Source organism: Kogia breviceps, chromosome 1 (assembly GCF_026419965.1).
Source record: "Kogia breviceps isolate mKogBre1 chromosome 1, mKogBre1 haplotype 1, whole genome shotgun sequence".
In the NCBI taxonomy this organism is placed as follows: Eukaryota; Metazoa; Chordata; class Mammalia; order Artiodactyla; family Physeteridae; genus Kogia; species Kogia breviceps.
Window position 1 is genome coordinate 148,873,200 of NC_081310.1, and position 13,335 is coordinate 148,886,534.

At 33.3% G+C, this 13,335-nt stretch overlaps 1 protein-coding gene across 9 annotated transcripts in view; it reads left to right on the forward strand.

Moving 5' to 3' along the window:
- DOCK7 (dedicator of cytokinesis 7) overlaps positions 1 to 13,132 on the forward strand; it is a 194,636-nt gene extending 181,504 nt beyond the window's left edge. For 5 of the 9 annotated variants that reach the window (XM_067006802.1, XM_059051788.2, XM_067006831.1 and 2 more), the window contains 6 exons: positions 787 to 876; positions 990 to 1,226; positions 1,809 to 1,952; positions 3,146 to 3,252; positions 9,599 to 9,766; positions 12,469 to 12,926. In XM_067006802.1, the coding sequence (XP_066862903.1) occupies positions 787 to 876; positions 990 to 1,226; positions 1,809 to 1,952; positions 3,146 to 3,252; positions 9,599 to 9,766; positions 12,469 to 12,511 (789 nt within the window). In that variant the 3' untranslated portion in view covers positions 12,512 to 12,926. Of the gene's footprint in view, positions 1 to 786; positions 877 to 989; positions 1,227 to 1,808; positions 1,953 to 3,145; positions 3,253 to 9,598; positions 9,767 to 12,468 lie in introns of all 9 variants that reach the window. The other 4 variants (XM_059051798.2, XM_059051848.2, XM_067006846.1 and 1 more) reach the window with 2 other exon arrangements.
- Positions 13,133 to 13,335: the final 203 nt, after the last annotated feature.

Genomic DNA, 13,335 nt, shown 5'->3' on the forward strand with positions numbered 1-13,335 from the left:
CTTATTGGTGATTTCACAGGGCTCAACTTCCATAAGCTGCTTTAAGCTGGACTTTTTGTTTTTCAAGAGCCTATTAAGTAAGTCTTGGGAAATATTGAGACAGTATTTCCCAAACTTACTCAGTCATAAAAATTATCTTAGAGGAGGAGTGGCCGTTCTCCTTTGAGGATTGAGATTTAATTTTTCCTTTTGAATAGGTCCATCCTTTGCCCATGCTGCCTACTCAGTGTCATATGGAAGTCAGTACATTCTTCACCCAGGGTTACCTTTTCAAAATCTGAACTTTTACAAAACTTCAACAAGTCAATGCTTTTATTTGAAAATTCTGGAACATTACATTAATCATTCAGAAAAATGAATGGATGCTCATTGATGGCAAGAAATTAGGCTACATCAAACTCAATAAAAGTTAATATCCTATACATCAAGTATAATGAATTTCTTTTGTCTCTGCTTTCTATTCCCTTTTTGGTTTTTTGGTTTTTTTTGAGGACCTCTTGTGGAATTCTGTATTTTCAGTGGTGAAAATTATTTTTTTTGTATTTTGTGTTATTTAAAATGAGTAAATGGGAATAATACCAAATAAGTATGGACTAAGGCCATGCTAATTTGATAGACTAAATTTAACTTTTGTGAATGCAAATAATTATTATTTTGTAATTATTGACATGGTTGTACAAGAACTTAACTAAATGGCCTGATTTTGCTCAGGAGTCTCCCTCAGAGACCTCCTCTGTTTTCTACTACTGTTAACTTCATGTGAAAGATTTCTTTTTCTTATTTTAGGGATTTTATGGAGAAAGATTTGGAGAGGATGTGGTTGAAGTAATCAAGGATTCTAATCCTGTAGACAAGTGTAAATTAGATCCTAACAAGGTATGGTTGATTAGACTGTAATGACACGTAGGTATATCTTTGAGACTGATTTTTGGGGGGAAAGACTGAATGATGATTTCACAATGAAAATGAAGGACTTTTTCCTTTCCCAGGCCTATATTCAGATTACCTATGTGGAGCCATACTTTGACACATATGAGATGAAGGACAGAATCACATATTTTGACAAAAATTATAATCTTCGTCGTTTCATGTACTGTACACCCTTCACTTTAGATGGTCGTGCCCATGGGGAACTTCATGAACAATTCAAACGGAAGACCATTCTGACTACTTCTCATGCCTTTCCTTATATTAAGACAAGGGTCAATGTCACTCACAAAGAGGAGGTAAGTCTCCAAATAGGGAAATAGAATTAGTGGAGCAAATACATTGGAGCCATGTGAAAACAATGTGGATATAGCATTGTGTATCATTCCTCACGTGGTAACATACTAGAACTTTACCCTTTTTTTTTTTTTTTTTTTTTTTTGTGGTACGTGGGCCTCTCACTGTTGCGGCTTCTCCCATTGCGGAGCACAGGCTCCGGACGCGCAGGCTCAGCGGCCATGGCTCACGGGCCCAGCTGCTCCGCGGCATGTGGGATCTTCCCGGACCGGGTCACGAACCCGCGTCCCCTGCATCAGCAGGCGGACTCCCAACCACTGCACCATCAGGGAAGCCCCAGAACTTTACCCATTTTTAAGTCATTAATTTTCAGCTTCTTTTCTAAGTCCCTAATTCACCCTTAGCTTATGCTTTAATAGGTTGATTTTTTAATTTTTCATTTAGTGATCCAAATTTTGGAATTTTATTATTAGATAATAGTTTACAATTGGTCGCCACTTTTTATTATTTTAATTGATTGTATATAAAGCTCACTAAATATTTTTCAATCAATACACTGACCTAATAGATGTTATTTGACCCAGATCATCTTAACACCAATTGAAGTTGCTATTGAAGACATGCAAAAAAAAACGCAGGAGTTGGCATTTGCAACACATCAGGATCCAGCAGACCCCAAAATGCTTCAGATGGTACTCCAGGGATCTGTAGGCACAACAGTGAATCAGGTTGGAGCATTTGCTAATACTGTGCGATTTAAGTTATAAATGGAATTCTGAATGATTTCATTATTATATTTTACAGAGATCACAAATAAGTGTCAAAGCAAGTGAAAATATGTTAGTAGTTGCGAAAGTTAAACTGAAAAACAAAATTTTTAGTATAATCTGAATTATTAAAAAATTTTCACACCTGCCTTTTATACTGCCTGTTTTTCTAACTATCTGTTCTGAAACATTCTGTTAAGAAGGGATAGATTTCACTCAAAATGGCCTTTCCTTTAAAAGCTTGTACTGAAAGAATGTGATCTAAAAAGAAGGGCTCATTTTCAGAGCGACATGTTACACACATGTGTGTATCTACTCTGTTAGATACTCCCTGATGTTATCTTCTCCAGGTCTCCTTCACAGTGAGCTGAGAATAGTAAATAAGTAATGTGAAATCATTTTGAAAATTTTAATAATGTACATACACAAGATATTGTTGTTTTGTCATATGCAGATTAGAAGCCATCCCCCTTATCTCCTTGTAATGGGCTCATTCAGCTTCTTTTGCTGATGATTAGTGAATAGTCCAAGGTTAAGGGAAAATCCAAAAAACTTCAAGTAAGATTTCTTTTAATCTTACCTTTTTTGGGGTTAAAGAAATGAAGCCAAAAAATGCCCTACCAAAACTGAAATGAAGATTTTAAGACCTTTACCCCCTAAAAGTATACGTGATTTGGAGGTTTTACTTCCAATTGACACAACTTACAAAAGATCACCTTTAATTTGCAGTATTAGGAACACATTTGGAATGCTGAGGGAAGCTGTTTTAGTAAAATCAAGTGTCTAATAATCAGTGGACTCACAACTGATTGTCAGTAGCCTGACAACTTTTACATCTAGGATAAATTAAAGAATATAAAAAATATGAGGCAGAATATGTTAATAAATACAAGAGTCAGTCCTTTAGCTCCTACTCTTTTTCTTTGAAAAATGAACTAATAAGTTAATTGCTGTGGGCAAGAATATAGATTTGACATTAGGAAAAACTAAAAATGTATTGTCAGAATCCATCTCTGAAAAGTTTTAATATAGGCATAGACTAGCATATCAAGCTTAAATGCAGCTGGTTCGGTGCTAAGAAAAATGGTTTTGGCAAATTCCATCTCTGTGAATATATAAAAAACAAAAACACTTTTTATTTTCTTATTTTACAGGGGCCTTTGGAAGTTGCCCAGGTTTTCCTGTCTGAAATACCCAGTGACCCAAAGCTCTTCAGACATCATAATAAATTGCGACTCTGCTTCAAAGATTTTACTAAAAGGTATTCAAGGTTTCCTACATAAAGATATTCAAATTGAGACTGTTTGATGTGAGAGTCTTCAGGGACTATTGAAAAGAGAAACTATAGGAAAATGGTTCACAATGAGAGGTTGTCTGTGTATAACTTACTATTCCTTATATATATATATCCCTGCCCCCCAATACTGTATATAATGCCATGTTTTAAATTTTAAAGATTAGAAAAGCCTAGACTCAGGAAATTTTTTAACTTGAAACTATTATTAGTTTAATATTTAACTTGTTAACTTGAAAGCTTTTGTTTATTGTGAACATTGAATGTGAGAGTTTCTGTTTCCCTTCCCTCAGAAAATATAAAAGCCGCAAACTTGGAAGCAAAATATTTATGTTCAGATCTTATCCTTATCATTTTATGTCTCTTTTCCAGGTCACTTAATCATTATGATCCTCAGTTTTCTAATGTATGAAGTAAGGATAATAATATTTACCTCACACAGGGAGGTTGTGCAAATTTGGTGAAATAATACATGGGTGTCAGGGTCCCCAAGAACACCCCCCAGTTTTGATGATTTGCTAGGAGGACTCACAGGACTCAGCATATAGTTGTAGACCTGGTTATGATTTGTTACAGTAAAAGAGTGCAAAGTGAAATCAGCAAAGGGAAAAGGCACAGGGGGTGAAGTCTAGAGGAAACCAGGTATAGGCTTCAAAGGGTCCTCTCCCAGTGCAGCCACTTAGGAGGTGCTAATTGTTCCAGCAGAGAGTTGTGGCAGCATGTGTGAAATGTTGTTTACCGGGGAAGGTCAGTAGAGACTCAACTGCCAACCAGGATTTTTACTGGAGGCTGGTCATGTAGGCACCTTTTCTCTGACAGGTACCAAAATTCCAGACTCCCAAAATGAAAGCAGGTATTTAGCAGAAACTATAGTGTTTGTATAAATAGTTCAGACACAGTGAGCCACTCTTATTTTCTGGGTATGATAGGAACCCTTCCCAAATCCAAATTCCCAGACAGTAACCAAGGGCCAGCCTTGCAAGTAGGACCTAAGAAGGATAGCAGGCTCAGGCCTGCTGTTAACTCTTTTCTTCACAAATAATACTTGGCACGTAAAAAATAGGTATTCAGTAAATACTAAATTTTGAAACAACAGGGGAAAATAGTCATCAACTTGATACTGATTCCTGCTTTACTAACACTATGAACACAAAAGAGGGAATGATAATTTTATTTGATGATGTCAGGGAAGATTTCACACAGGAATTAACATTATATATGGACCTTAAAGGATGAATATTAGGTTTTCAGGCAGAAAAGAGGGGGAAGGGTATACTAAAAACAAACAAACAAAAAAACCAGCATGAGAAAAGTTCAGAATCTGTTCTGAGAAAGATGAATAGTTTAGCTGGAACTGTGCAATCTATGAAAACAAGTAGTCAAACACTGGGAAAGTGGGTTGGAATTAGATTGTAAGGGCCTTGTGTGCCATTAAGTAAATGACTTGTCACTTAACAAAGTAGCATCAGAACCATAGTCAGAATCCATTCTTTGACTCCCTATTATGGTTTCTCTTATCAAATTATGAACTGTGGTTTCCCTTATATCAGTTTTGTCGTCAGGAAAATATGAGGCATGCTAACCTGTTCAAGTCTCTTGAGACAGTATTTTCCTTATTCTCACTGCAATAGCTGTCATGAATTTCTTGTCAGTTTCTCCTCCGTGAACATGGTAAATGTCTTTTAAAAATGACAGATAGCTTCATTGGGAAGTCTGGGATTTTATAATCTGATTATTGAGCTAGACAACCTTATAGGTTTGGTTATAGGAAACATAGCTCCTAATGTATAGTATAGATGAGCTGCCGTAGTAAAAGAAAGAAAGCTGCTTTGTACTTGTAGAATTGACTGACTTCTATTAGGACTGACATATACACACTACTGTATATAAAAACAGATAACTAATAAGGACCTACTGTATAGCACAAAGAACTCTACTCAATACTCTGTAATGGCCTATATGGGAAAAGAATCTTTTAAAAGAGTCGATATATGTATATGAATAACTGATTCCCTTTGCTGTACACCTGAAACTAACACAACATTATAAATCAACTATACTCCAATAAAAATTTAAAAATAAAATTGACTGATTTCTAGCATTAATTTTATTATTTGGGAGGTTTCAAATAAGAACCAAAATATCCCTGCTGTGCTTGTGAGCCAGATGATCTTGAAACAATACATACTTCTTTAGATCATAGACATTTAATAATAGATGCTTATTTTCTTTCTATTGTTTTGGAATTTTTACCATGACTACGAGTCTAAAACAAATGTCCTCCTCTTTGTGTATATTTACTATAGGGTAATGAAGTCCTGTAGTCTGCAGGTCTCCTTAAGGGTTACCACAGAGAAGGTTTTCTCCTTTTAAATTACAAAAAGGCAAAAAACAAAACAAACTATATGACATAAACCTTACAAGTCATAGCCAATACTGCCTTTTTGTGTGTATATATTTTTATGCCAATATGCATATATATTTTACCATAGCTGTTATAATATACATATTATCTTAAATTCTTATTTTTCAATTAAAGTTAAAACTGTTATTCTAATAGTTATATTATCTCATCAAATGTCTGAATTTATGTTGAATTTAAGTGTGGTATAGTTAACAAATGTATCTTTTTTCTTTTGTTGAATTAAAATATTAAGCATGAGATGACTGAGCCAAAGTACATGAACATTTTTATTGGCCCCTAATGTGTATGTTGTCTATTCCAAAAAGGTTGTAAATATTAACAGTGCCAAGAATGCAAGTGTACTAGTCACGGGACACCTTACTTTAAGTAATGCCATTTAAATAGGGTGTCTCTTGTTAATCAATTTAAATGGTACTTCAGTTTGCATTCTTTTATTCCTAAAAACAATAAACACTTTTTCTTATATTTACTCTTTATATTTTGGGGCTTATCTTTTAAAACTTGTTTTCATTAAATCTTGGGTAGATTCAAAATAGTATTTATAACATTTGCTATTAAAGAATAGGGAGAAAAAAGTCATGTACCTACCACCGAGCTTTTAAGAAATAGAGCATTACCATTGCTTTGAGATCCCTCCTCACATGCCCTTCTCTGATATTATCACCCTCCCTTCCTTCAGAGGTAACCACTACATGAATTTCATATTTGTCATTTTCCTTGTTTTTATAGTTTTATCATAAATGAATATATCCCTATTACACTATTTAGTTTTGCATGTTTTTTTAACTTTATATAAATGGAGTGTACATATTCTTCTATGACTTATTATTTTTAATGTTTGTGAGATATTGCTATAATAAATGTTGCTTTATTTATTTTATATGTCTAATTGTATGGATTTGCCATGATTTATTCATTCTTCTGTTGATGGATGTCTTGGCTGTCTCCTGGTGGTTTTTTTTTGTTTTTTAGTTACAAAGAATACTATTCAGATATTTCTTTACCTACTTCTGGATGTACAAGAGATAGTCTAGGGCTTATATACCTAAGAGTAGTGTTGTTGGTTCATAGGTTCTACTTCAACCAGATAATGTCACATCTTTTTCCAAAGCGTGAAGCCAGATTTACATTCTCACCGGTAGTGTTTGAGAGAGTTCCTATTGCTATGTAACCTCACCAATATTTGATGTTGTCTGACAGTTTTTTACCAGTCTGGTGGGTATGAAATGATTATGTGATTATGGATTAACTTTGCATTTCCCTGATTACCAGTGAGGTTGGACATCTTGGCGTGTGCAAGATGTAAAGTTATATGTTCAAGTTTTTGTTTTTGTTTTTGTTTTTTTGCCATTTCCTATTTGATTCTTTTCCTTACGGATTTCTAAGAGTATGTACATATGCTTTATCATTTGTAAATATAATAGACACCTTCTCTGAATTTGGGGCTTAGCACCTTTTTTTTAGTAAACAGAAGTTGTTAAATTTAATATAGTTAAATGACTCAGTCTTTTCTGTTATGACTATTGCTTCTTGTGTCTTAAGAAATTTTTTACCTGAGGTCAGAGTAACATTCTATGTTGACTTCTTAAAAAGTCAATATAATGATATCTCTAAAATCCAATATAGCCTAAACAAAAGGGCAAGAAGGCAAAAAAAGGTCTTTTTACTTTAAAAAAAATATGCTTAAATTTGATTTTTGTATATGGTTCAAGGTAGGTATCAGTTTGATTTTTGTCTATACTGGTAACTGAATATGATGTAAGGGTCAGATTTCTGTTCCCATATAGATGTGCAGTTGACCCAGCACCACTTATTTCAAAGATTACCTTTCTCCACTGCTTTGCACTATTACACATCAAGTGCTCATTTTGTGTGCATTTGTTTCTAGGATCTTTGTTTCTTCCACTGTTTATTTTTCTCTCCTTGAACTAATGGTGTTTTTATTACTGCAGCTTTATAATAAACTTCCATATATGATAGAGCAATTCCTCTCATTTTGTTCAAGGACTACTTTTGGCCCTTTTCCTTTTGATATAAATTTCAAATTTTAGAATCAATGTATCTCTCCCTCTACCCCACCCCAAATAATAACCTGAATCTGAATCTATAGATCAATTGGAAGAGAACTGACTCTTCCAGTCCATGAATACGGTATACTTCTCCATTTACTTAGATCTTCTGAATGTTTTTTTTTTAAATTTTTTGTAGAGGCCTTACATATCTTTTGACTTATTCTTTGGTATTGAACATTTTTATACTTTTGTTAGTGGTATCTTTTAAAATTATATTTTGTTTGCTGGCATTCAGAAATGCAGTTGAATTTTATATGCTTTATATGAGAATACTGCCCAATTCACTTGTTAATTCTAATAATTTGTCTGTAGAATCTCTTTCTTACAGTAATGTTTAGGACCTCCATTACTGTGTTGAATGGGGATAGTGATAGAGGGCATAATTTTCTTGTTTCTGATCTAAAAGAAATTTTTTCAGCATTGAGTATAATGTTTTCTTCATGTTTTTGTAGATATTTTTAATTAGGTGAAAGAAATTCCTACCTGTTTGTAGTTATGCTAAAAGTTTATCATGACAAATTTTTAAATTTTATCAAGTGGGTTGTATGTGGGGAGTAGGGATGTAATATGGTGTTAGAACAGTTTCATAGTATTTTGTTTGGGAGTTTTGCAACTGTTTTCATGGGTAAGATTGAATTACAAGTATTTTCTTATAGCCCCCATTAGGTTTTGGTATCCCAACCTTGAAAAATGAGTTTGAAACTCTTCTCAGGAATAGTTCTTTTTTCCCCCTATACCCTGGAATAGTTTTTTATATACTTTGGAATCGTTGTGTAACAAAGGGATTATCTTTCCTTAGAATGTTTAGCAGAATTTGCATGTTTGTTTTCTTTGTGGGTAGATTTGTGATTTGACTGATTTGATGTTTTTAGGATTATTCATATTTTTGCTTAATAAATTTTATTCATATTTTTGGTTAATATTTTTGGTAATTGATCTAGAAAAGTAGAATTTCAGATTTATTTGCATTAAATTGTATGTAATATCCTATGTGCCTTTATAAACTTATGCTGTATTTGACTTTATGTCCCATTTTTTATTTCTAGAAGAGGATAGTTAGCCTTTTCTTATTTATTCTTGCCAGTTTAGTCTATTTTTTTTTAGATTTTTCTGACAACCAACTTTTGCATTTTTTAATACAGAGCTATCATACTTTAAAATTTTATTCCCTTCCTTGCACTTTGAGTTTATTCTGTTCTTTTTAAGTTGCTTGTTAGCTCTTCAGTTTTACTCTTCTTTCCTTAATATAAGCATTTAAGGCTATATGTTTTCCTCTAAGTATCACTCTAGCTGCATTCTACAAGTATTGATATGTATACTTTTTTTTAAACATGCTTCTTCCATTTATCTATTGGAGTCCAGATATTTTTTTCTTAAATATCTGAATAAGTTGGATAAAAGATATTATCAGATCTATTCAGTTGTTAAGAAACATTTGAATAAAGGCAAACCACTGTACAAAATGCCATTGTTGCTACATAAATGAGTACGGTTACATCCCTTAAAGAACTTTTAGTCTGGTGGTGATATGTGGGGGAAAAAAGGGTGTCAGATTTAATATTAAAGTATATATAATTTTCAGTTGTGAAAACTGGAAGCGGATGTTAGATTTTAAAGAAACTCTGTTGATCATCTGCTGCCTGCTTTAAACCTAATTGCAAGAGAGGATGTTTTACATACAACTGAAAAACTGAATGTCCTCGTCATGGTGAATATATATATATATATATATATATATATATATATATATATATATATATGCATGCACTAAAAGTATGCCAGAAGAACTCTTTTGATAACACACTGTTTTTCCTAGGTGTGAGGATGCCTTAAGAAAAAATAAGAGCTTAATTGGGCCAGATCAAAAGGAGTATCAAAGGGAACTGGAGAGAAACTATCATCGCCTTAAAGAGGCCCTACAGCCTCTGATAAACAGAAAGATCCCTCAGTTATACAAGGCAGTATTACCTGTTACCTGCCACAGGTATGATTATTTTTTCTATTACTTTGGATATCTTCAGAAAAATGAAATCTGCTTGAACTATTTAAAAGTGAATTTATTTAACTTTTATTAAATGGTTTCAAATATTGTCTTCTGAAATCTAACAAGTTCAACTTATGTAAGCCTTTCATCATCTATACCTGAATCAGCCTACAAGATAAAAGTCAGTTCTTTCTGTAATAAAGAGAATAAAGTTGTTTTAAGAACTCATACCTACCAGGACACCACACATAAGTCTGGCCTCCTAGAACTGTTCCTTTTAATGTCCTGTCACACTTTCTGGTATTTCTATGAGAGAATTTGCTAAAAGAATATACTTGAAGCCAGGTATTCATTTCCCCTATCCCTGACAGTAAATAGTGTATAGTACGTTCTTCTAGATTTGTATTAAAACAGTTAACTCCACTGAGTATCAAGACGACTTCACTATTTTTCTTCACTTTCTAATTGTGATAAATAAAATTAGAAGTGGAAGTAACTTGGAATTTTCTATAACTGACCATAATTCTACTTGAGCAGATAATTTAATCTAATTTTAGATTTCTGCTCTGTAAAATAATACATTGAAGAGGTTGTTGTGGAAATTAAATGGCATGTGAAGTTCCAAGGACAGTGCTTATTAACATTTTTCCTTTTAACCCCTGAATTCCGGACAGGGCATGTTAACTGCTAAAAGTAAATTGCCTTCTTTGCACATACATCTATTGAATTGTTGTGGCACCAATATTTTACCACTCTTTTCTTTGAATTATGGCAGTGAAGCTATTAAATTGTACTTACCTGATCAATTAATATTTAGAAGGTCTTTGAAGTTGCTTATATAAATGGAATGTAAATGCAAAGTATAATATACTACAAAAGAAAGTTTAACTGGCTATTTGATCAAATGAGAATATTCCCTGTTCTTCAGTGATCTAATATTTGTGTACTTCTAGGCCTCTGAAAATGTATACCAAGTGCCTGCTGTATGTCTTGTTCCCTACAGGGAGCATGTAGACAGACCATCTATAGGAACAGGAGACCAGGAGGACTGGCCTGTTTTAGATCCTTTCTCTGAGGGAATATATTATATTTTGCTTCCACCATCCTTACAGTGATGCCAAACACCCTGGGTGGCTTCCTCTTGAAATTCTTGATGGGAAGCAACACTAGTTTCCTCCACTTTAGGCTTCCCTTTCAGTCTTTTTGGAATTTCTTACTTCTTGCTGCTCTACCCACCTCCACCAGTCTTATAGTCATTGGTCAGAGGTCCTGGGATGGGGTGCTGGGTCCCTGAAGTAATCAGGAAGTCTCCTAATGGTAGTCTCACTTCCATCAAATCTCTCCAACTCCTTTCAATGGACAATATTGTTCATATCTGAAGGAAGCTTTCCATTATACCACTACCCTGAGTGTTGCCTTCCTCTCTGATGGTTATTCCTCCAAGCTTCAGTTCTTAATATTTGCAGGTAGTTTTTTGGAATTTAGAAAATCCTTTTTCTTGATGAACACTCTTTTAAGACTGCTATTTTCCAAAAAAAAAAAAAAAAAAAAAGCCAAGCTTCAAGATTCAAAGCTGAAAATGACTTCTTTGTACCTGTCCTCTCCTTTCCTGGAGATTGGAAACCTTAAGAGACTTAACGTTAACGGCAGGAAAGATAAGAAAAAAAAAAAAGCTTAAGGGAAAAGGAAAATACATTAAGAAGTATTGAAGAATTATCCTCTTCAGTCTTAATTTCTTCAGCACTTAGAAAATAAAATTCCCATAGAACTTGAACTTTTTATTTTGCTGATTTACAAAATCTGGAATACTATTTTGCAGAAAGCTTAGGAGGTTTTAAGATGGTGGTTCTCACGGTATAATCTGGGACCCATGCGAGGGGTCCCTCGGACCTTTTCAGGAGGTTCCTGAGTCAAAACAAATTTTCATATTAATGCCAGATATTTTTTTCATGCTCATTCTCTCATGAGAGTACAGTGGAGTTTCCCAGAGACTACGTGCCATGTAAAAGATTGAATGCAGAAGCAGGTATTAAGAATCTAGGCTTTCTATTAAGCCAGATGTTAAATATGTAAGAATGCCACTCTTCTAAAACTGTTACAAATTACTTTTGATAAACAGTGTTTACAGTAACATGTCATGGGTTATTTTATAAAATAATTTAAAATGTTCTTAGTTTTAATTTCTCATATGGTAAATATCAATATATAATCCATAAACAAAAGCTTCCTTGGGGGTCCTCAATTTTTAAGAGTGTACAAAGGACATAAATCCCAAAAATTTGAGAACCACTGATTTAAGACTTAGAATTTAATATTTTAAGTAAAACACTTGCATTTTGCCTTTTAATAACCCCAAGTAAATCTTTTCCTGAAATCTCTCCCATTATCCCTTAGTTCTTGTTTAATCACAATATCTAATATATTTATTGGACAAATTAATAAATGATCAATGGACTTGGATAGAGTGGTTACTATAATATACTTCTAATCTATAGAGAACTCTACAAGTTAGAATATATAAGGCAGAGTGTGTAGGATGAGCATGTAACTTGAAGTGTTAAAAGAGCTTTGGTGGCAAAAAAGTTTTAAAGTCAATAAGCTTTTGGTGGCAAAACTTTTGAGATAATTGGCAGAAAGAAAGCATGTAAACATATTTTACAGGATTATATAAAAATTGTTTACTTATATCATTTCCTCTCCAGGGATTCCTTCAGTCGAATGAGCCTGCGCAAAATGGATCTCTAATATAAATGCACTTGTTTTATTCATTTGAAAAAAGCCATGTATTCAACATTGAGCGTGAAAAGAATTTAAGAACTTTTGAAAGACTTGGGACTTAATTCTGGAAATTATAGCATTAATTTACTCGCGGGAAGAATGCAGTGGCCAAACAATATCAAATGGCGATCGCTGAAGTTTGAGAATCATGGCTGTGTTTCTAATGTTCTGGTAATATGCTGTTATCTTTTTTAAGACATTTTAATGACTCAAAGGTACACTTAACATTTACCATTATTTATACCATAGCTAATGTTAAATTTATTTACTTTAAGTTTGTATTTTTTAATTTATATTACCATTTATAGATTCGTTTTTGAACCATTTTAAATGTAGTAATGCTTATTTTAAAGGTACTATTAAATATGTGAATGTTTACACTAATTTTACTGAGACTTAAAAAAATTTTTTTACTGACAAAAGCAGAGAATAAGTTAGTTGATTAAAGAAACAGTTCCAAAAATAGCAAAATGAAAATCATAACTGACAGTCACTTTATGGGCCCAGATAATAGCCCCCAAATTAAATAAATGAATAAATTAATGGGTGGAAATAAATTACTGATAACTGGTTTGTAAAGTCTTAAAACTGGTTTCTAAGGTATTTTCCACTTAGGCACGCAAAAAAGGGATTTAGAATTGCAGAAGTTACTTTACCTGATAACTTCTGTCTATAAATAATGATTACATACTGGGATAGCTAATACCAGTGACAGTAGTTTGACTCTCAACCTTATTATAGTAATGATAGTAGTATAAGCTGACCCTTAGCAACTAAAATGAATGATTCCT